Genomic DNA, 25564 nt, shown 5'->3' on the forward strand with positions numbered 1-25564 from the left:
GAAATACGAAAAATATTAATAAAAACATCATCTATACTGCTTTTACCAGATGTTAATTTTTAGTGTTCCTTATTAATATTTATTGTACAATATCAGCATTAAGTCTTTCGAACTGTAGTTCAAAATCACGTCACACAGAAACCTTTAAATAGATAATGTATGCATCTGTTTGGTTGTGGATTCTTTCAAAACTGGCTGATATTTCCTAGTGACATTATGTTTAGGAATATCCAACAACTTCAAGATATGGGAATCTGTATTCGGAATAATTCTTGAAGTGTTCTGTTCCATATTGTTTACACCATTTCCTATAGTAAGACTATTCTTCAGATATCGTATCCTATTTCCACATTTGCAGGCGCATAGAGACTCAGATATGATGAATTCGCCCTCAAGGAAATAATTTCTTATTTCATTTAGAAAAGCATCTTCATTTTATATTATTAGGAAAATATATTCTAAGACTATACAATTAATTTCCAATGCTAACACAATTACCTGCTATTAGAAATTGATTTCCATTTAATATGCAAAAAGGTATATACGTCGACATGCATGAAAAAACATGGTTTCTCATTATGACAGGCATACGGAATTTCGCTTTGAATAAGTTTGCGTATCAGTCATCAACACTTGTCTTTAACGGATTCCAATGGACTGCAGACAAGGCTGTTGACGGCAATATTAACGGATCCAACCCAAACAACTCCAGTACATGTAGTGCCACTCATGTTTCTCAAGGAAACCATACTTGGGAGGTTGATATCGGATTCCAGATTATTGTGAAGACCATCACTGTCTACGGAAGAACTGATGTTGGTAAACATTGATTAATTAGTTTATTAATTGGTCTTTTTTGAAGATAAGGGCTCTCCTAAATGTATTTATATGTGTACATATTTATATATGTTTAAGACAAAAGAGTGAAGTATCATAATCCGTTGAATAACTAATTACTACGAAAAGTTTGAAAAACAGACCCTTCAAGATTGAAGAGGTTAAGCCTTCTTGTAGTCGATATAAAAATCCTGGTTTGATACTAAAATATGGCGAGGTCTAAAAACAATATACTTTTTACAGTCTATATAAAACTAACCTTTTGTGATTAAGTTATCGTTCATAATTGTTTTATGTATCAGTATTAACACGCCTTGATTAATGTGTGACGAGATAAACATGTAGAATTTCAATCTGGAAGAAGAAAAAAAATTTCACTGTACTACATCTATTTCGAAAGAAAATCCAATTTTCGAATGCATGTGTTCTTCGATTTCTCAGTAATTAATGTTTTCATTTTTAGTTTCCGGCCCCGATCATCAACTCTCCGGTTTTCAAGTGTTCGTGGGAAATAGTTCAAATCCATGGACTTCTGATCCACCATTAGCAAAGCAAGGGTCGTCAAACAGTAAACACATCTTCGCATCTATCAACTCTGTTGGCCGCTTTGTCTCAGTTGTGAGATGGAACCAGACGATCATGACTCTTTGCGAAGTCATGGTCGAGGGCGGTAAGTCGCAACATATATTGGTTACCATGAAGAATACAGCATGATGAATAGATAGAAGTTGACGTATCCGTGATGCTTCATTTTGAGATGAATAATGTTATCTTCCGTCATTGCTAGCATTCAATTAACCTGAAAGTGATGCAGACTGTTCATTTTAACTCTGTACATACGCAACGTTCACCTTATTAATCCTTTCAAATTTGATAATCTCTAAAATGCTTCTTGAAGTCCACATTATCAGTAACGAAAATGCCCTAGAATTCCACCTTGTTTATTTGATCAATATCGTGTCCTAAATAGAACAATATGCTATTGCTTTTACAAACTAAATTTTTGCAAATCTGTCTCTAAGTCGTTACAATTAAATAATTTAGATGAATGGTTAGTTCTGATGAAACAGATGCTTCCAACCTACAGACTTATGGCATTCCCGGCCTCATGATGAAATTGTACATGCAACACGAATTCGTGCCACTTGAAGCGTGCGTGTAAAATAACATTTGCATACCTTGGTTACATATAATAATAGTAATAATGATGAGGACTTTGTATAGCGCCTAATCTTTAGAAGCTCTAAGCGCTTTAAAACATTAGACAACACCTATAAGATATATATATATATATATATATATATATATATATATATATATATATATATATATATATATATATATATATATATATATATATATATATATATATATATATATATATATATAATTATCATTATTACAAAAACAAACACCATCAAAATGAGAAAAACATTAAAAAATGAAAAACATGCTGATAATATTTCAGGTAGGAAACATTATTAGGTCTTTAAGTTTGTTCTTGCAGTCGAAATAACTGAGTTTTGAGAGCCCTCTTGAATGTGATCACTGTGTCTTTGTGTCTAAGTTCAGTGGGAAATTCATTCCACGTTGCTGGGTCCTAGTATCCAAAAGAACGCTGTCCATATGACTTTGTTTTCCTAGCGGAAATAGTGAGTATACGATTTTCAGAAGAGGAGCGTCAGTATCTTGCTGGTGTGTATACATGTGTGAGATCGGATAGGTATGTTGGACTAGAGTCCGACAGTGAAACGTAACACAGAGAAAACAAAACTGTGTTTGATTCTGGATCGAATGGATAGCCAGTATATGGTACAGATCAGCGGGGAGGTGTGCTCTGATCATGGTACTCTAAGTATGATCCGAGCAGCTGTGTTTTGAACTTTTTGAAGTTTCTGGAGTAGATATTGAGATGAACCAGACATAATTGAGCTACAGTAGTCCAGTCTTGAAAGTAATAATGAACACACAAGTGTTTTAGTGGCATCAACTGAAAGATATTTGCGAATTGAGCTGATGCGTCTCAGCTCAAGATATGCAGCCTTGCATATGTTCATGACATGTTGATGCAATGTGAGAGTACTGTCCAGAGTAACACCTAGGTTTCGTACTGATTGTGTGAATTTAATGTTGGCGTTGATGATATTTATTGTTTGAGGTAAAGGATGTGAATGAGAAAGTCTTTTGTTTTGTGATCAGAATGGCCTCAGTTTTATCATCATTCATCTGCAGCTTGTTACATGTCATCCATGATTTCACATCAGAAATGCACGTCTCTACACCTTGGATGGAAGCATCAACTTTAGTTGGGTGGCTAGGTTTGTATATTTGCGTGTCATTAGCGTACAATTGGTGAGACACTGGATGATGTCTTATGACACTTGAGAGCGACGGAGTGTACAGAATGAAGAGAACAGGTCCAAGAACAGACCCCTGTGGAACACCACAACATCAATCAACTGGGCTGGAGTGTATTCCATTTGCAGATACAATTTGTGTCCTGTTGACCAAGTAGGACTTGAACAACAGTAAGGCTGTATCATGAATGCTAAATACATGCTGGAGATGGTGAAGTAATATATCATGGTCTATTGTGTCAAATGCTGCAGACAAATCAAGGAGGGTGAGAACTGTAATCTTTCCGCTATCCAACACAGAGAGACTGTCATTAACTACTTTTAGAAGAGTAGTTTCAGTACTGTGGCAAAGGCGATATGCAGATTGTACATTGCTGAAAAGACTGTTTGAATTTAGATGAGATTTAAGCTGGGATAGAACAACCTTTTCTAAGATTTTGATATGAATGGGAGATTAGAAACTGGGCGGTAGTTCTTTAAATCGTTATGGTCTAGTGTTAGTTCCTTCAGCATAGGCTTTACAATGGCAGTTTTAAAAAATGATGGGAATTCCCCGGATGAGAGAGGTATTAATAATATCAGTTAGTGAAGGCAATACTGGATCTAAGCACTCAAGCAGCAGTGATTTTGGAATTGGATCAAGTTCACGTGACTTTGGTGCACTCTTCATCACGATCGTACGTACAAAATCCATTGAGACAGGTGCAAATGCTGCTAATAGTTGTCGCTCAAATTCCGTATCCCAACTGTATGGTCACGACGAGTCAACTGAAATTGTGGTGTCAGGCTTATCTCTAATGGTTTGTACTTTGTCACGGAAGAAATTTGCAACATGTCCGGAAAGTCGACTGGAGAGAAGGTAATTGGAAGTGGTGTTGATTTTTTCCTTGCCATTAGCTTGTTAGTAATCTCGAAGAGCTCTTTGCAGCTTGAGCTTTCCATGATCTTAGTAGTGTAGTGGGCTGATTTCGCTGCATTGACTATATTTGTGACATTCTTCTTAGCGACTTCATAGATTTGCGTATAAATAGTGAGTCTGGTGGAAAGCCAGAGACTCTCTGCCTTACGGCGGTCTCTTTTAGCAGTGCGAAGCTGGTCTCTAACACTACTATACCATGGAGAACACTTTTGAATTGATACTCTGCACTTGGTAGCTTGGGCACGTTTGTCAAGCAATGGACGCAGACAGTTATCGAGTTGTTCTGCGGTAGGAGGTAAGCAAGTTGTTTGGTTAGCTTGGATGTCGTGCATTAGTTTGGTTCTATTTATCATACGGAGGTTTCTCTTAGTAGCAGATAAAGGTGGAGGGTTAGGGACGGATACGTCAAGATGGCATATAATGCAGAGGTGATCTGATGCAAGGTCATGGGATACCAGGGAGGACCGTAAAATGTTATCATCACGTCTTTGAAGAATCCAGTCTAAAATGTGACCATGTTTATGGGTGGGTTGGTTAACTGACTGTTTGATGCTGAAAACGTTAATAGAATCTATGAGTTTTTGATGTATTTGAGTTTCTGGGACAGTCAAAGTGAAAGTTGTAATCTCCAAGAATAATCAGGTTGCCACCTATCGAATTTCCATAGTCCAGGATATTCGGAAACTGCTCCAAAAAGAGAGTCAGCCAGCTTGTTTTTTCTACTAGGAGGAGAGCGGTATAGGCAGAACAAAATGGACTGACCTTTGCTCCAGTGTGAGTGTGGTTTGGACTAGTTCAAACGATGTATGGTCGAAATAGAATGTTGTGGTGTAGTTAAGACGTTTTATCATGGAGTTCTTTGTGATGTCAGCAAATTTACGTGGGAACGACTTGATGGAGTAACCAGTGGGTGTGAGATCCGCACGCTTGGGCTCATCGCCTGATGTTTTTAGCCATGTTTCTGTCAGGAAAAATATGTCAACATGTTGGTCGTTGATAAAATTAACTATTTCTGCGCGCTTTTCCGGTGGTCTTACTGACTGGGCATTGAATAATGCAATGCGCAGAGGTATTTCCTGGATAGTTGACATAAAGGTTAGCGAATTAATAGGGATTTGAGTTAGGTTATCTAAATTAACGGTCGAATTTTTTTAATGGTTGTGCCGAAATAAGGGAGATAACTGGGATTCTTCTTCTTGTTCTACGCCGGCCTGCTTTGAAACAACGTTTTTTTTTTCGCTTCTGTTTACATTTAGGTAATGATGAATGTAGCCCCAGTTCGTTTAGTCTAAAGCACAATGTAGTGTGGAGAGCCAAGGAGTGATCATTTAAAGCAATTAATGAGGGTCCATCGTAGGATAAACGGGTTGACTGGCAAGAATACGTGATGGCAGTTTGTTCAAAAACAGTGGAGCAAGGCAGCTGAGAAAAAGTCGAATTGTTCTCGTTTCCAAAACAAGGAGATGAAGAAACACATACGAATTTAACAGCCAATACATAATGAACACAGTAACGAAGATGAAAACAGGCAACAAGCACAAATATCATGAAAACGGCACTAAAAAACGGCTGCTTCAAGCCTATTATGCGATAGCGGTCATCTTATCTCATTCGTATAAATAATACAAGTTGGAGACCATTGAATAAGACATTCCGATGAAACAGATATATTAATTACACAAACGTGTAAGGGCAATATTGTGTTATTTCCCTTGTATTAATTCAAGAATTTCTTTCCATCTGTTGACTTATTTTTAATTTGTTTTAATTAAAAGAATGTCTTGTTCTCTGGTCTTCAGCTTGTATTATATATATGGAAGAGGATCTTAACATTGGTTTCCCGACAACTACAAAACATGATTAGGTTTTCTTTAGAAAAGAATAATTATTTATCAAAGTAATACCGCTGCAACAAAGTATTGGTCTCGTCCATCATATTAGAGATGATAGTGTGTGCCATTTTAACCAATATATCGTTTTATATCGCTGATTTTGCAGTATTTTATTCAATAGCGCCTATCTACATGGTATTTACTAAGAACAAGTACAATTTTGATAGCAAACATGTGAAAATCTCCATTTATATGCATAACCACTCAAACTGTGACTATTTGAAACAATATAAGTCTGCGAACGGGTAACATTTTTCACTGTATCTATAAAAATGTTTTGATTATTGAGCATGTTAAACTTTTCACCTTGTATTAATTATAGTAATGCCTGGGAAACTGGTTGTCTGATGTTTTCTTATCTAAATGAGAAGAGTACCAGGTGGTTTGATTTTTATTTTGCATCAATTAAATGAAACTGTTCTCTGGTCTTCACCCTATATTATTTATCCGAATGAATTAACTTAGTTTTCTCTGATATTATTGACAAGAATGTCTGGACTGTTTGTTGCCTGAGTATTACCATGTATTGACTATAACAATGTCTTGGCTGTGTTTTCTTTTTTTGCCTTGTATTAATTACACAGATGTGTAAAGGCAATATTGTGTTATTTCTCTTGTATTAATTCAAGAATATCTTTCCTTCTGTTGACTTATTTTTGATTTGTTTTAAATAAAAGAATGTCTTGGATGTGTGTTGCTTGATTTTTACCTTGTACTTATTACAGAATGTCTGGACGGTATGTTCTCTGCGTTTTGTAACCTGACATGCGGAAAATGTAATGAGGGGCGGCCATGCGACAAAGATAATGGGACGTGTCCGACTGGGTGTCACCGAGGATTGAAGGGAATAAAATGTGATATGCGTGAGTAGAAATGAAAATATGGTCACTCATCGGTTTACTTTTTATTGTTTTATTATACATATTTGATAATCGATAATGAATATACAGTTTGTGTAAATTGTTATGTATATCTAACTTTTGTTTAACCTTTGACACATGACTTATCCTTACTGAGTGTAATTTTATTCATGTCTGTAAATCTTAGTGATCAATTATGAACAAGAAATAGCATATCTACCGGTAATCTTGTGTCCATGTGTGTAGATTCTATTTTAAATATATAAAAGGTGTTTAAAAGTTAAATTTAAACTATGTATTGAACCTGATGAATTTTATTTGTCATTTCTCATTGCTAAAGATATAAGGTTTTTTATTAAAAAAATTAAGTTCATTCTCATTTGATTGATAGGTAAGGTGGTTATTTTATGACGTAGCTCATCTTAGTATTTGTATTGAAATATTAGATTGAGTAGTAAGATCTGTCACGTAGAATGTATTGCGACATGCAGTCAATATAGACTCTTGGAGATGTAAATAAGGACTGAAGTGGGCAATTAATTCATTCTTTTTCGGATTCTTTTTTCCTATGTTCTTGTTTTTACATCAGTCTGCAGAAGTGTTTAATGCAGGGTTTATCATTTGAGCGAATATATTTATTTGGTTGATTCATTGGAATTATAAAGTGCTCATTGGACTGAAATATATTCATGGACTATTATTAATTTATTCAATGAAGTTCTGGACTTGTTTTGAACTCTTTTATATCATTTTTATCTCTTTAATTAATAATACTACCAGTTGTTCTTAAATTTCGTTTCATAACCTTGATAATAACATTATTTGTTAAGCTTTAGAAAACTTGCTCGTTTGCTTTTTCCTATTATTAAATGTATGGCCATAAAGTCTAACAACATGTTGCCCATCTATATTTCCCGAATTAAATGATTAACTTGTATAATTTATTTGTGGTAAAACACTGATGAAACCATTAAAGTCTGTAAAACATAGTGTCACAGTGAAGAGAATACAACTCGTATTTCCTATTTTTAAATGTAGAAATGCTAGAACAATAATTTATATGCGCGAGTAAAGAAATGCAACAGTCTTCCTTTGTTCAGCGTGCGAAAACGGAACTTACGGTTCTGGTTGTGAAGAAATATGTGGTCACTGCATGCGAGGCAACAACAGTTGTTCCACGACTGACGGACATTGCAAAGAGGGCTGTCAGGAAGGATGGAAGGGAGAAAAATGCAATATATGTAGGTATTTGTATACTATAAGAACCACTTAAAAAACTGATGCGTGTAGTTCATTTTAAATGTATAACATGTTAAAAGTATTTATGATAATGCTTGTCTTTCTTCCACGAAGACTACTGGTAGAAGTATTTATTTTGTACATCAGCATGTTAAAGTAGAATAATTACTAAGTACAAAAATACCTATCATAGAATTAAAGTAAATAACTTTTTTCAGAACCCTTCTAATCTTCTTTTTGATATCGCCGCATATCCACTACAAAGCCACCATTAATAAAATACATTTGTACTTGTAATAATGTAGACCAATTTGCGGGATGCAAAAATGCTAACTAATTTCTTACAGGCAGTAAAAATCGGTTATCATGTAACTAAAGTTCAATCTTATATCGCGGGCCCATCATTTGATTATTATACGTGTCATTTACGCCATTATTAGTACCGAATTAATTATTGATAATAGAACATTGAGTCATTCTCAGTTTTTCCATTCAAGCGAAAAAGGATTCTGATATTTTTTTTTTACAGTGTGTGAGAGTGGAACGTATGGTCCTGGATGTAAAGAAATATGCGGTAACTGTCTGAACGGCAGTAATAGTTGCTCTACTAAAGACGGAAAGTGCATGGGAGGCTGCATAGCTGGATATAAGGGAGACACCTGCAAATTAGGTATCACAGATTTTGTAGCAAATGCAGAGATTGTATTATGTCAAGATGACATTCTTTCTGCTTTGCATATCTTGAAAGCTCCATGGGCAAATAATGATGGCAGTTTTATTGATAGGGTATCTCAATAGACCTCCTGTTTTCGTTGTTCGTCTTAAATTGGTGAATTTACCGATGCAGAAGGTTTCTCCATATCGGATAGTCGGATACATTGACCATAATTCAACTCGAGGCAGAACATTGATAATTGTATATATTGATGGAGAAAATTATTCATAAACTTTATTTGATTTACGTATATTGCATAAGACGTTCTCAGGGTGTATATAAAGCTCTTCTGGCGGCTTCTGATGTTGGCCTAATTTGGTCTTAATAGTGGAAGACACCGCAGAAAAGAGAAATCCATAAACTTTGGACGCGCTATCACTTTGCTCTCACGCATGGTCAAACAGGGGATAGAAGACGAGACCCTTGAATATGAGCTGTATTAAGGGTTTAGCCGTCCATAGTGATATTATTTTACGATAAATTCATAAACTGGGAATTTAAACTCAGCTGAATAATTATTTTACCGTTTCAGTATTTATTGATATCATTGCTTGATCAATAATTACATTGCATTGAGACAAAAACATTTCTAAAGTGCACTTTATGGCAGACGAATATATGTTTTCAAGGTTAAGTGTGTAAATAAATGCCTCATATTTTATAAACCTTTTTCATACGATGTTACTTATATTACTCTTATTTTAAACTACAACACTATCTTTATTGTTTGTTATAGTTAAATGCAGATTATTGTTATTTGATTGATTTCGTTACCATTTCTTGTGCAGCATGAGTACTAAATCCATCGAAATATAGTTCAAATTTCACCATACACATATTTATTAAAAAAGTAATTAGTTCAACAACCTGCACAAAAGCGACTGACCGGCATGCTACTACTTTTTTTAAAAAAATCCAATAAATACTTCTGGCATTTCTTTGGCTGTGGAGCCTTTCCACATCAGTTAATATTTCCTAGTGCTATTACGTTTAACAATTTCCAACCATATCAACATATGGGACTATGTGTTCAGCTTGGGTTTTTTTGTGTTTTAATTCCATATTATTCGATATTATTTACCCTCTTTCTTACACGAAGGATGTACTTTATAATATAGTATCATATTTTCAAAGTGCCTCAGAAAGTAAAAGTCCGCCGCTAAAAGAAATACTTTTGAATTATTTTTACAAAATGCGACTTTATTTTCTATTATTAGAAAAATACTTTCTCAAATTATAAAACTAATCTCCAATGTTGAGACCGATTTTCCTATCTCATTTTAAAAGGCAAAAGGTGTATGTGACAGCGTGCATAAGGATGATATTATTTTTTATCATGACAGGCATGCGAAATTTCGCTTTCAATAAGTTCGCATATCAGTCTTCGACAGTCTTCTTTAACGGTTTCCAATGGACTGCAGACAAAGCTGTTGATGGCAATTCAAACGGATCCAACCCGGGAAACTCCCGTACCTGTAGTGCAACTAACAATTCCCTAGGAAACCATACTTGGGAGGTTGATATCGGTTTCCAGATCATGGTAAAGACCATCATTGTTTATGAAAGAACTACTGAAGGTACACATTGATTACTTAGTCGTTTTCCAAAATAGGAATGTTCTTAAACATACGTATGTATGTATGTATGTATGTATGTAGAGTTTGAACCTTGTTGCGGTCTATGTAAAAATCAACTTGGTTAAAACTTGTTGCAGTCTCTCTAATAATAAACTTCCTTGAGGATAACACGTTGCGTCTACATAAATACTAACTCGTTAGTGCTTACGCTTTGTTGCGGTCTATGTATACATAAACGTTTCGGTTAATTCTTGCATATAAAGCTGTTTATGGTTTAAACTAGTTTTGATTACGTTATAGAGTTTATGTGTATTCTTATTTAGATATTTTCTCAACCATGCTTATTATACTAAGACGTTATGTTCAAGCTAAATCTGGAAGAAAAACAAATGGTTGTACAGCCACAACTATTAGTGAAGAAAATTGAATGTTTTGAATGCATGGATTCTTCGAATTCTCAACAATCATCGTTTATGTCTTCCGATTCCATCTTAGATGACCAACTTTCCGGTTTCCAAGTCTTCGTGGGGAATAATTCAAATACATGGACCTCTAATCCACCATTAGCAAAGCAAAAATCGTCAAACCATAAACACGTCTTTGCATCTATCAACTATGTTGGCCGCTTTGTCTCAGTTGTGAGATGGAACAGCTATATCATGACCCTATGTGAAGTCGTGGTCGAGGGCGGTAAGTTATCATGAAAAATACGGTACGGTTAAAAGCAAAGAAATTGACATATCATTGACATTTCATTTTGTGTTCCATAATTTTATCTTAACTCCTGTACATGGATTTAACTTATCAGAGAACGCCAAGTATACATATTCTCAAGGTTCACCCTGTTAAACCAAATGTGATTATCAATTTTAAAAAAATCGTCTGGAAATCCACTTTCTAGGACTTCAACATTGATTATCAATAACAATATCTCTTAGAATTCCACCTTGACAATAACGTGTCTTAACTAACATAATATTCCAAGGCTTCTGCCAAACTAAACTTTTGAAAATCTGTGGCTAATCCATTCAACCATAAACAAATTAGGATGAATGGTAAGTCCTGATGAAAGGAAAGCTTGTCACCTACCCAAATTAGGCATTATATCCCTCGTGTTGAAACTGTACATGCACAAACAGCGTGGAACTTGAAGTGTGAATATAAATAAATGATTGTTCGTCATATTTTGATTACACTAGAATATTCTAAATTATATATATATATATATATATATATATATATATATATATATATATATATATATATATATATATATATATATATATATATATATATATATATATATATTTCCAGCTGTGTATCCACACTAAAGGATCCACATTATTTACAATTAATTTAATCCTGCAGGAAGGATTACCTCCATAACTAGAAAACTTTATTATCCTTTCTTTGTAACGATATATATATATATATATATATATATATATATATATATATATATATATATATATATATATATATATATATATGTGTACTGTTGTAGCAAATGATTTTATCAAGGATATTAGAAGGGATATTCGTGTGCGAATTTAACCGATAGAGTATTTTATATTTTACATCGCGCATTTTGCTGTATTTCATTAAATAGCGCTTATTTCCAGGAAAACGGGTCGTCTGCTTGCGCAGCGCCGCCGTTGTGAATTTTAGCACTGACTAAAATACCTTAGTTAACAAGTACAATATGATAACAAAAATGTGAGACAAAATGCACATTCTTCAATGACATGCCAGACCACACAAACTGTGACAATTTGAACCGTTATACGTTCAGTACTTACTCCACTACCACCCACATACCGATTATTCATGCAAACACCGATACAAATTTTAATGAAAAACGATGTCAGTGGATCAACATATACCTCTTTTGTGTATGTTTTATAATACCCCTAAAAGAGATTTAGTATCAGACAACAATCAACGGACATTAAAAATGGTTTAGCTCAGGTGGATATACTGGAATTTACTGGGGATAAAAAAAAACTTCTGACAACGTGTATAGTTCTTATAATAATATACTTGATTTCATAAAGCATTTCAGCGATACGATGGTTTATGTTAATTACGCGACAGGAGAATATCAACAAGCCCTTCAAACTACCACGACAGAAAAATATGTGCATCGACCGACCTTTGATACTACAATAGAAGAATATTCGGGTTAACCAGGATTTAATCCTGAAATTGATGCAGACAAATTTTCCGATCAAGTATCCGTGCTTCACTCAAAACGTAAGCCTCCACGAATAACACCAAAACCAAAAGAACAAGAAGAGCAGCAACAGCAACAAGAAGAAAACGATCAAACTGGCTTGAGAAAAGGTCCAAAAGTGACGCCAGAAACGCACACCAAATTGGAAATACTCGTGGGATCAATTCGTACATGCAGCATGGCACCCGACGTCATTAATGAAGCTACGTCGATTTCTCAGTTATTGCTCACTAATGATATGATGTACAGAGACAAATATCGCTCGTTCATGTATGAACTGAGTTTAAGATGTTCATGATATGTACAACGCTGATGATGCGTTCTGACGCAATTGAGACGGTGAGTGTGCTCCGTAAAATATATGATCCAATGCAACAGGTGGTTGTAAAAAAAAAAAAGCCTATATCGATGATCACCATCTCATCCACGAAACCAGAATTCAGTGTGCACCAGTGACTGCTGTTGACTCATGCACACTTGAGGTCGCACTATCATTGCTGGCAGTGTATTACAACTGACCTAGTATCCTATCCTATCCCAAGCGCTTTTAGAAACAAGACTTTAATACGTTGTTCGCGATTTATTACTTTTCACAGGAACACTTGGAGTCGTTCCAACAATCCGTTTCATGCATGTGTAGCTTCTGCTGCCACTAATTACAGATGATATGCTGTGAAACGTTCTGACAAGACACAACTGATAAAGGGTGCTGATGGCAGAATGAGAGGGCTCGATGCACATGTGGAACATTCGTAGAACTTTCATAAATTTATAATTAAACCTGTTACAAATTTAAATATTTCCTGTCCTACTGAAAACCAACAGGAGAAAATAAAACACGCAATCAAAAATATGTATGGTGTCACACTAAACCTTTCTCAGGCAAAAGTAATTGGAAATGTACTCGTGTGGTTGACACAAACACATCTCACTAACATTAATGCGGCCAATCCCAAAAGCACCTCGATGATATTAAAACTATTCAAGTCACATGAAACTGGCATCATCAATCTGGATTCAGCCCTCGCAATCACTGGGTCGCATACGTGGAAACACCACAACATATTTTGTATCTTGACTTGTATGGACTTGCACTGCCAACTGAAGTTGTTACTTAATTATCCATGTACGGCGAAGCAACCGTTGTTTCATTCGACTATGCCAGTACAAACAGAGTTGGATGGTCACTTATTGATTTTACATTAAAGTATGTGACTTTTTTTCTTGACGGAAATGACTTTGATAGTCACATCTTAAAGGTGCGAGAATCCAGATCATACTTGTTCATTATAGCGGTAATTAAAGGTGGGTAAGGTGTAATGGTAATGTTAACAAATAATAATCAAAGCCATCTCGATCCTGAGTTTGTACCACCACTATCACGCGTCGACAAACCTCGTACTGTTGCAGACAATTTCATATATACAATATCAAAGGCATTAGTCACAGGAGATGAAATTAAGTTTAAAGCAATCAACGTTTACCCAGAAGGATACTTAACCGTCTTTTTTGTGTGTTTAAGATTCCATTTTAATTTATAGAGTTAAAACATTATATGCTTACCTGATTCTGACCGCGATGATGAGGTTACAGAATTTAACGACGGTGTGTTAGATCAACTATCAGCGAATGTTAACATCGATAACCGTTTTGTTCCACTTGTCAACGAAGATCTGATTCAAAATGGTGTTACCAAACCCTCGTATGAACTGTCGTATAATTCTGTTAGGGACCAGGTAGAACTTGTGCTATTTGGAATCGCCCTGATACACCACAACTAACTCGAGGTAAGGTTGGGATCATCCACTAGGCAAGCGTACAGATGTCAATTACAGCATCAGATGTAAAACCTTTTCGGGATTGTTTCTACAATGGCGAAGTGGCATTTATCGATATATCTACCCCACTGACGTTCTCCGTCCAATATTTTACACAAAGATCTCTCAGCTGAGACAATAGCGATCTCGATTGCTAATCTACAATGACGTACTTGATCTAGTGACAGTTATTGGGCAAAGGCGATCGTTAGATTCAAACATTCTGGCATAATCTTTTTGTTCTTGTAAGAGAGCTGTGCCAAACCATCCCACCAGAACGCACAATCGTAGGAGATTTAATTATTCTCAAGGCCGAGGATTTTATAACTTTATGACACCGTTACCAAAAATAAAGAGTAATTGGCTAGAAGTGAAGTGGATGTGTGTATTACGCCTGCGCATGATGATGAGACCGGACAGGGTCTGCCTGTTGTGGAATTGAAATACGCAACTAAACTATTAACATAACTATGACAACCCCTTAGTTTTATCGTCGTGAAAAAATACTCGAAGCGGAAAAAAACAGTTACGAAATTAAATTACCAAGAGAAAAGCGCTGATAGCGAAATACAAACGCGTGTCGTTCCTGTTATGCGTGGTCTTGCTGTGTTAGCAACTATTGCTCTTGTTTTGACTGGAATCGCAACCACAACATCCTAGGTACACCAACCGGTATTACTGTCGCAGCTTTATCGATAGGAATTGGTGTCTCTGGTCGCGCTAAACAAGTTAATTTTGATACGACTACGCTCTCAATACGATCATTAAATTGCACTGGGTAGCAATCGATGATAAATTAATCAGTGCGGCTGAGTTTGATACTATGCTGGCATAAATTATACAGTTACGACCACAAATGAGAAACAGCGCAGATTCACAAAACTATGAAGTCGAGCAATATGCTATTAAAGCTTAATATATATATATATATATATATATATATATATATATATATATATATATATATATATATATATATATATATATATATATATATATATATATTTGAGAGAAGTGAAAGAACGAGATGGAATAACCTCAGTCCTATTATATCAAATATAATGCTCTTAAATACTGCCCTGAAGTTAAAACATCTGACCTTAATCTAAAAGATTTACAGCTTAAAATAATAGCCTTTATACCCTCGAACAAAACACTCCTCAGATGTTGAGCTATAATATTGGACAAACAAATTCAACATTCAGTGGCATAAAATCAGCATCCATTGACACATATAAGTTACTAGTAAATATGAATAATACAGAAACATTGTTTGTTCATCTGATTAAATGTACAGATATTTCAGCCACACATTTTAACATAAAAATCATACAAATTAATCTAAAACAACTACCTGGGGTAAACTAAGGTGAACAGATGGCAAAAGAGTTTTCAGAACAAATAAGAAAGGAGTTTAATGTGTAGTGTAGGTACGATCAGTATTAACAGGCTGTCTGTATTTAGTACATTCATTCTTCAGTGTGTGTATCGATCTATACCATAGGCTTTCCTGAAGTAGTATTAAGGTTAGGTTTTGCCTTTTTTGGAAAACCCTTTGAGGCCCTTACATCCGGACGAGACTCTAACCCAACATGACTTGATTACGTGTGTGCAGGACGTTTACACTCTCGCGGACAAAATTAAAAACGATCAACAGGCGACTCTCGTGTGTGGACTAAAGTGGTATGTGGGGTAGAGGCGAAGACGGGTGGAATGGCCCCAAAGGAGAGAAAAAGGTAAAAGCACACAGTTTTATATTACTTCTGTACATATACTCAATGAATGGGAGCTATATTTAGAATAACGGATCACTCAAACTCGGACTCCTTACGTAAGATTTTAACAGGAACCAAGAAGCTGTACGTTTCCCAAATAAATGAGATCTCTTTCCTGATGCTGAAATTTTTACACACTTTAAATGAATAATAAAGACATAGTCTCCTTACATATCTTGATGTGAAAACATGACGCTACCGTGCGAAATTCGTCAGTGAGTGCATATATTAATGTATGATATAAAAACCGTATACAGTTACAATATGAAATTATGCACTTTGTTCAGAAATAATAAAGAAAATAAAAGGCGATTAAAAGAGAAAACGAAATAATGTTTCCACTCAAACACATAGCTGATCAATGCGGTCACGTGACAGATGTGGTATTAGATAATGTATAGAAGCCAGCATAGCTTGCTTCCAGAGTTTATGTATACACTTTCGATTAAGGATTGACTGCTTGTTATGAAACAAATTATACTAATACAAATCACATGTTAGCATCTAACATCTTCAGTTGATCAGTGTTTTATACTGGCGTCAGACGGCGAGATTTTCCGATTCGCTCTATTTGAATCATGAGATTCACCGTTCTGTATTATTGAGCCATAGTAAATGAAATTCAAAATATGATTAAATAAAGGAATTATATCAAACTATGAGTTTATTTAACTAAATACATTATAAGGATTCAGCAGTTTGCACAGCATTTCATCGGTTCGTTGAATTGTATTAATGAATACAGAATCAATCCTTATTTAACTACAAGGAGGTCTGGGCTGTGTTTTCTTTTTTTACCTTGTATTAATTGTACAAATTTTACTAATTGCAAGAATGTCTGGACGGTATGTTCTCTGAGTTTTGTAACCTATCATGCGGGACATGCAATGAGGGACGGCCATGTGACAAAGATTCTGGAGAATGTCCTAGTGGGTGTGACAGAGGATGGAAGGGAACACGATGTGATATGAGTGAGTATAAATGAAACTCTGATTACTCATTTTTTCTTGTATCCTACCAAAGAACAGTCTTAATTTTAATGTCATATTGTACATATTTAATCATGGATATATATATATATATATATATATATATATATATATATATATATATATATATATATATATATATATATATATATATATATATATATATATATATATATATAATTGTACAATTCATTCCTTTATTATTTAATCTCTTTCTCCATTTAGTACTTTTAAATAACAAAATGCTAGAACTGTAATTTTGTTTAATCTCAAAAACGAATACAACAGATACAACAGACATTTGAACAGTGTACGAAAACAAAACTTACAATTCTGGTTGTCAAGACATGTAACTTATGTGTGTAGTTCGTTCGAAATTTAGAGCATTTTAATAAAATGGAAGGTAATGTGTTTTTATAGTATATGTCGAAATGTTTGTTTTCTACATCAGCATTTTAAGTTTGATCGATATTTGCCATGAGAATGTTTGCACTAAAATTAACCTTTCTTTTGTCATTTCCGTATTTGTTAATACTGCTGCTTGGTTTATTCGGGCTATTTATTTAACGACAAACGTGCCAATAGTGCCTTTAGACATACATATGTTCGTCGCCGAGGTTAAGCATATACATTGGTTAACATTGCATCACTGGAATTTCAAAATTGGTTTAAGCTCCTAAAAGATTAATCTATTTTCGCCGTCCTTCTGTATCTTCAGATGGCAAATTTTGCGTTTGAACTTGATACAGTTTTCACTACAATATTTTGTTGCCCAGTTAATACACTTCCATTATATATTTTCCAAAATCAATATTCCAAAATCAATATTCCAAAATCAATAATACGAAAATGTGATGAGTGTTAGCTGTTGAAAGTCTTGTAATATGCGCTTCTCGAAACACTTGATCTTCGTTCCTACATACCACGTGTTATCACGAATATGTTAATGAAGACACTGGGGTGACTTGTTAATCCACTGTACACCAGTTCTAAGCATGAGAAAACAGAATCATTGACAACATTTGATATCATTACTGTATTATCACATTTAATCGATGAATGTCACGCGAAAATAACAATAAGTGCTTAATATTTTTTACACTAATGGTGTTCAACTTTCATCAGTTCTAATCTGAAAACAGTTATATGGCAAGCAATGGTACGATACAATACAATACTGAATCGACAGCCAACGAAATCTATAGTGACTGAGGATATTTCTAATTCATTATTTTCTCTCCTGGAAATATGGCAAGTGTTGATATCACGAGTGCAATGGAAATCTTGTGGAATAGTGTGTGGACAGATGAATAACCCACTCTGATTGGTAAGAGCAGGAGTTTTCATATACACTGACATTACACTATGTTTTTTCAACTGGGACTGATTGGGGTGTTTAAAAAAAGATTAAAGAATGCAGGTCTGACATAAATTTCTGGTTGTTGCCGACCTTGCGGTAGCGCTTGCGAGAGTTTCGATTTTTGTAGCCTTTGATGTATATAGCCTGTTTGTCTGGAACAGTGTCTTTTTTCAGATCTATATATAGCCTGTTTGTCTGGAACAGTGTCTTTTTTTCAGATCTATATATAGCCTGTTTGTCTGGAACAGTGTCTTTTTTCAGATCTATATATAGCCTGTTTGTCTGGAACAGTGTCTTTTTTCAGATCTATATATAGCCTGTTTGTCTGGAACAGTGTCTTTGTTCAGATCTATATATAGCCTGTTTGTCTGGAACAGTGTCTTTTTTCAGATCTACGTAATTAAATATGTAGCTAAACGTATCTCCATTCGTTTCACGCGGAATATGGCGCTAACCTGGAAATTCAATGTGTTATAGATAACATACATTCAGCCATGAAGTGTGGAAATAGCTTGACTTCGCGTGTGTTCGTCTGTCTCTCTCAAAATGCCTTCTAAGGTGTGTTATCAAAGTTAGAGAGACATTAAGTTGCTTTATGATTATATTTTCTTTTAGTTATGCATCTTTTGCTGTTGTTCATGCTGTTGTTGTTTGATTTTTAACAACTCTGTCAGGCACAACAGAAGAGAACAAGGGTTTCTTTTTTAAAAGCAGTTCCTATCCCGTGGACACCATGACTGAGACGAACTGACTGGCACAACTAGACTGAGATAAGAAAAGTAATGTTAGCAAAACAGCTAGATTCCTCTCGTATGAGGGAGAAATATATATATATATATAAATATATATATATATATATATATATATATATATATATATATATATATATATATATATATATATATATATATATATATATATATATATATATATATATATATATATATTATATCAGGAATACAGGATACAGCATCCACTGGTATCAATCCGGGTGCCATAGGAGGTATAGTTGGAACTGTTATTGTGGTTGTCGTAATGACCACTGTGGTTATAGCACTTGTTAAATGGAAAAGGTATGTTCAGTTTACTCTAATTCAATCAACACTTTATCTTAGTTCAATTAATCTAGTTTTTGTTGTTTTGAGTGTTTGGCAAACGTACTCATTGTTATATTATTGATCGTAGACACCTCGTTATTTAATCATTTATGGGTTAATTTAAGTATAATTATGGAATCAAACCTCTCGCAATGTGCTAGTTTGATGACGCATTGAGGTATGCATTCTAAAGCAACATATCCTTGATGCAGTTAGGACAAACACAGTAGCATACTTGAATAAATGGGCAAATAGACTCGAAAATTTGTTTTTGTGTATAAACATTACCAATGAGAACAGTTGACGAACACGGTTAATACCCTGTCCTGGTAAAAGATTATAAGACACATACGAAGCTAAGGCACATGAAGAAACAGAAAGGAAAAAGGACGGATCAGGCGCTGAGGTGAACGAAGGGCGTATTGACGGAGTGAAGAAACCTACATTTAGACAATATAAAAAAGATGGACAAAACTGCATGGATTTGTAACGGGACTAAGATAACAAAATGAGAAGACTGTAGCTTTACGGATATATATGCTTACGTTCTACTGAAAACAGTTCAGCACTGTCGAGTCAAAGGAATCCGCAATAGAGCTTTTGGACTGGATCAGGCGGTGAAATAAAGCTATCTGAATACCTATCCTGCTATCTGAGTACCTATCTTGCTATCTGAATACCTATCTTGCTATCTGAATAGCTATCCTGAAACAAACTGCAAATGTTGTGTTCTCATGACCTGGCATTTCACACCAAGTCAGACAGCGACACACTGGAATTGTGAGGCTTGATATGGATAAAGAAAAAGAAAACAAAACAAATCTAACACTGTACCCTGTATGGAATTCGTGTATACTGTTACGTTAGGTCTGTGTGTCTCCAATAATACTTTCTTTTCTTTGCGGAGGTTTAAATATATATAAAGCATCTGTAGCTCCCTAATAGTAATATAAAAATTCTCTAATATTGAAAAACAGGTGGTATGCGTTTGCTGCTAATGCTTGAAATTAAAACGATAATAATTTCAGTTTATCGTGTTGTCTTTGGGTGGCGTGTCCTCGACGTTTTGTTTTGCTTTGATCCTTTCTTGCCAAATTATACCATCTTTTTTATTGACTAGGTATTCTCTCTGAACTTTACATTGTCAGAATCGGTCAATATTTTACGATATTGCACACATTCATACTACATTAACGTGCATAAAATCTTGTACACTCGCGTAGCAGGCGCTTTACGTTCTGTTTTATTAAACTTGTTTCTGAATGAAGTAAAGCAGATGTTTCGTGGACTGCTACATTTCAGCTGCTTTGGCACATTCTGCGTTAACGTTTTTGATACAGTGTTTCTGATTTAGGTTAGCTATACAGTCGACGCAAGAAAGGGTCCTTACAAATAACAGACAAGTGACAAGAGATAAACTGTCTTCTTTAGCTGGTAATAAGAATGGCAAATTATATACTTACAATTTTACATACTGAATTTCCTCAAAATGTACTTTCTTAGTTCTGCAAATCCAAATTACATGAGCCATGTCATAGGTTTTCAATCTTGATTACACATCTGGAAATTGTACTGTAATTTCGAATATATGTACAAGTACATCCTCCTTACTGCACTTAAAATGAAATAAGCATTAAATTCCATAGCGTCTTTTTGATAATTGCAATTGAAAGACTTCATATTTTTCCCACATTATGATTTCAAATATTCAATGACAGAAACAGAAACACATCTGCAGATGTCAACACGCTTCTCCCTCGCTTCTTCAATTCGATGTATTTCATGTGGAATTATCACATATAAATCCAGTCCATAATCACGAAATTTCGCAGAATTGACAAAAATACCAAAATATATTCGTTCCAGATCAAATAGAAAACTTGTTACAATCAGCATTCATTCACAATATGGCTTTAATTTCAATTTTAAGTAGACAAAAACGCCATTTAATTTCTAAACTTATGTCTAGCGCGCGACTAAGTTCAAATTTATCTTGGCGGAGTTATGTGCGCATTAATAATGCTATTGTTGTGTAATGATGAATCTGCGTTTGTGTATTTAGTTTGGAATACGGCATACATTCATTTACTTTGTTTCTTGTAGTGTATTTTGTTTATATAATTAAGCCTTAGGTAGGATAAGAAAATGAGCATATAATAAAAAGGTTACTGCATTTATATGGGAAAATATGAACTCGTTTTGTCGGATGGATATTCTGTACTCACAAGGTCGTGCAGTATTACATCCGAAAAACTCGTTCACATTTTCCCATACAAATGCAGCAACCTATAAATTCAGGTAGGCCCAATCTCCTAGCCTCAATTATAGACAAAGATCAATCACACAATAGAAATTAAATATACATAACATCACAGATAATAAACAACACGTAATATTTAAGTGATTATTCGTTTGAGGGCGAATCGAATCTGTATTGGTAATTAGGGATTTATTAGGTCAGACATTCATAATAAATGTATTTATGGGACTTTCATAAAATGTGTGTCAAACAGTAAAGATATCTTTGATATCTTGGACTATTTTCACCTGTAATTTTCACTTTAGTAATTACACAATTATTATGGGATGCAGTAATAACATGTGAAGGGTGCGATTGAATTCATAGCTCGTCTTTTTCCTTTAAACCAAAACAGATTTGGCTAATTTTGGGCCGTCTGATTTACATCATTTCAATGTAACATGTTGCCTGAAACAAAGGTACCACCTATAAAAGTGATTATTTTGTAATCAAAGCAGCAAGTCCGCGAGAGTTGTCTTTCCTAGAATGTGTTCTCAACATGACAGATATGCACTGCCCAGTATCATATTTGGGTCTGACAGAAATGATCGAGTAGTAGTTCGATTTTATTGGGGTTTTATGATTATTTGGCTGTTCGTTTCATAAATAAATGAATTAATTTTAGTGATTAAAAACCCTTCCGTGGCAGTATATGTTTTCTTAAGTTCCTTAGAAATAAAGGAGAAGCATCAACCTCAAACCCAGCTCCTGCAGTTTATCTGATTTCTCGCTTGAATTTAATGTATACTTAGAGTTTTAGATACGTTGCTCATTTTTAATCCTCCCCATGTCTTCACAATGGATGGTTAATCGCCTTTGCAATTATAATATAGTTTAGATTAAGTTCATTGATTGGGCACTTAATATCAAGTTTACATTTTTTAATTTTCAGACGAAGAATGAAAACTAACAAAACGACACAACTGGGGGCGATCGAAACCCATCATAAAGGTAACTGTGAGTCTTTGTTTTGTTTTTGTCATGATTGGCTTTCATTTCAGTTTTATAGTTGGCTGTACAGTGTCGACTCCATTACATGACAGATATCAGTAAATAGGACCTATCCAACAAAGCCATGACATGACAGATATCAGTAAATATGGCCTGTCCAACAAAGCCATTTTAAGAAGATCAAAACAAATTATTATATCCAGAAGGAAAATGACGCAAGAAAGGAATACTGAAGCGGATTATTTTATGTATATTCACAGAACACTAAAAAACCCGTTAGGACAAGATAGCATTTAAAATGAAATTCCCAAAATCAATCAAGTTCAACAGAACTCTAAAAAGGACGCTTTTGGACAAGCGGAATATTTTGTATATTCACAGAACACTAAAAAGAACGCATTTCGACAAGATAACATTTAAAATGAAATTCCCAAAATGAATCAAGTTCGACAGAATCCTAAAAGGAATGCGTTTGGACAAGATAGCATATGAAATGATATCCCAAAATCACTGAAGTTCAAATGGTATTTTGGTTCTTATTATTACATTAACCAAGTTCAGACAACATATCATTTAAAATGAAATTCCCAAAATGACTCAACAGAACCCTAAAAGGAACGCATTTGGACAAGCGGATCATTTTATATATGTTGACAGAACACTAAAAGGAACGCGTTTGGACAAGATAGCATTTAAAATAAATTTCCCAAAATCAATCAAATTCAACAGAACTCTAAAAAAGACGCTTATGGACAAGCGGATTTTTTGTATAGATTCACAGAACACTAAAAAGAACGCATTTCGACAAGATAACATTTAAAATGAAATTCCCAAAATGAATCAAGTTCGACAGAATCCTAAAAGGAATGCGTTTGGACAAGATAGCATATAAAATGATATCCCAAAATCACTGAAGTTCAAATGGTATTTTGGTTCTTATTATTACATTAACCAAGTTCAGATATTATTTTCTTTCAATTTACTTCATTTTTCTGACATCACGTGTCTTATATTAAAATCTATGACGTATAGCAATAGTTATGAATTTACAGAAACTTTCCAATGTTTTGTTTACTAGTGAGACATGGTATTAATGAGAACTAGTTTACTAACTCACTAATAGATAGGTGGCTAGATATATATAGAACACGTGCATGATTCTTTACTAGTTTAGATCTAGAATTAATATATGAACGAATTTCATAATCAGTTTATTGATTTTTGAATATTTTAACTGGGGCCATCTGAGCTTACAATAAAATTTAAATGGAAATCTTGTGATGTTACAGAGCTTTAAAATTTAAATGGAAATCTTGTGATGTTACAGAAAATGAGAACTCAGAGACTTATTGCAACACTGGAAATTATGTTTCTGAGGGAAACTTTGGTTATTCCAAGGCAAATGCCAACACTGCCCTGGACAAATCATCACCTACAGATTATGAGGTACTGTCAATCTCAATCTGATATAGTCTTGTCTGACGTAAACCATCATTTATTTCTTTCTCCCTTTAAAACGTATTCGACCGGGTTAAATAATGTATATGTATTTTTACGTCATCTCTATCCACTGATGCAAGCGGAAAAGACAAATTTAGGTTCTATCTGAATTTGCACAGCCACGTTGAAATATTTTTCCAAAGGGCATTTTGTTGTAGCTCTTTAAAACCTCAAAAGACACATTCTGATTTGCACGTTAAGATTCTAAATTTGACTCGGATTATTCAAAGGTTATAGATTTCACCTCGATGGATATAATAGTTGCCTCAAGTTCCCGGATGTCAAAGCTATCCGTTTATCTTCGATGAATTTATTTTACAATTTACCGACGTATGAGCACAATTATCTGGGAAAGCTTTGACGTAATCAGTCACCATCAGGATCTCGGTACTTTGCCGAAAAAGGTATGCACTGCAAGAAACTTGATCAAAAGGAAAATGTAAACGAAAAATAAAAACTCAGAATCGGTATTTAATTGTCTTTGCCTAATCATACAAAAACCGTATCTGAACCTGCGAATCGTGTAGATTTTTTCTGCTGTTTCACTATAGATGATGTTTTCCGAGTAGCGCACCAAAACCCTTAAAATGAGAGCTCGTCTCAGCCACTCTCAGTTTGTCAAACTTTTTGATAGAAGGAAGCAATCGTTTCATATAAAGAGACATTGCAGAAATGTTCCAAATGTCCGTGCTTATGTTCTGGACATATTTTACAACTGAAATTTATAGTTACGCCCTACTATTATAATTGGATTCCTCTTAAACCGAATATTTCAATTTTCATTTATATTTCATTCCCGCCTTAAAAGTATCAGGCCAAAATATAATAATACGGAATAAACTTAAACTGACATGATTTTCAACTATTTTCAACTTTCTAAAACAGCAGCTCGGGGATACAGCACAAAACGATGCCTCCGTTTACTCCGTGATTAACGACGCTGCCATAGGTGAGTTGATAGGAAAGCAAACACACATACACACACACACACACACACAAAAACACACATTTTAATATGAATGCATCAGGATATATCTATCATTAAGTGTCTAGCATGAGGACAATTATTAAAAATTTGAACAAGACCGTATAGATGAAATAAATTACACCTTGAAATTAACACAAATAATGAAAGTAATTAAAGATA

General features: G+C 34.5%; 1 protein-coding gene across 5 annotated transcripts in view; it reads left to right on the top strand.

Moving 5' to 3' along the window:
- The window catches only part of LOC149792050 (uncharacterized), a 42281-nt gene that overhangs the window by 11222 nt on the left and 5495 nt on the right, over window positions 1-25564 (top strand). Inside the window, exons 2-13 of one of the 5 annotated variants that reach the window (XM_089970543.1) lie at window positions 586-819; window positions 1301-1507; window positions 6731-6868; window positions 7966-8106; window positions 8634-8774; window positions 10163-10396; window positions 10892-11086; window positions 17055-17192; window positions 19526-19643; window positions 22859-22917; window positions 24245-24363; window positions 25303-25366. In XM_089970543.1, the coding sequence (XP_089826669.1) occupies window positions 586-819; window positions 1301-1507; window positions 6731-6868; window positions 7966-8106; window positions 8634-8774; window positions 10163-10396; window positions 10892-11086; window positions 17055-17192; window positions 19526-19643; window positions 22859-22917; window positions 24245-24363; window positions 25303-25366 (1788 nt within the window). Of the gene's footprint in view, window positions 1-585; window positions 820-1300; window positions 1508-6730; window positions 6869-7965; window positions 8107-8633; window positions 8775-10162; window positions 10397-10891; window positions 11087-17054; window positions 17193-19525; window positions 19644-21021; window positions 21102-22858; window positions 22918-24244; window positions 24364-25302; window positions 25367-25564 lie in introns of those variants that run through there. The other 4 variants (XM_089970544.1, XM_089970547.1, XM_089970546.1 and 1 more) reach the window with 4 other exon arrangements.

The sequence above is a fragment of the Sinohyriopsis cumingii genome, chromosome 9 (assembly GCF_028554795.1).
Source record: "Sinohyriopsis cumingii isolate HCF-2022 chromosome 9, ASM2855479v2, whole genome shotgun sequence".
NCBI lineage: Eukaryota > Metazoa > Mollusca > Bivalvia > Unionida > Unionidae > Sinohyriopsis > Sinohyriopsis cumingii.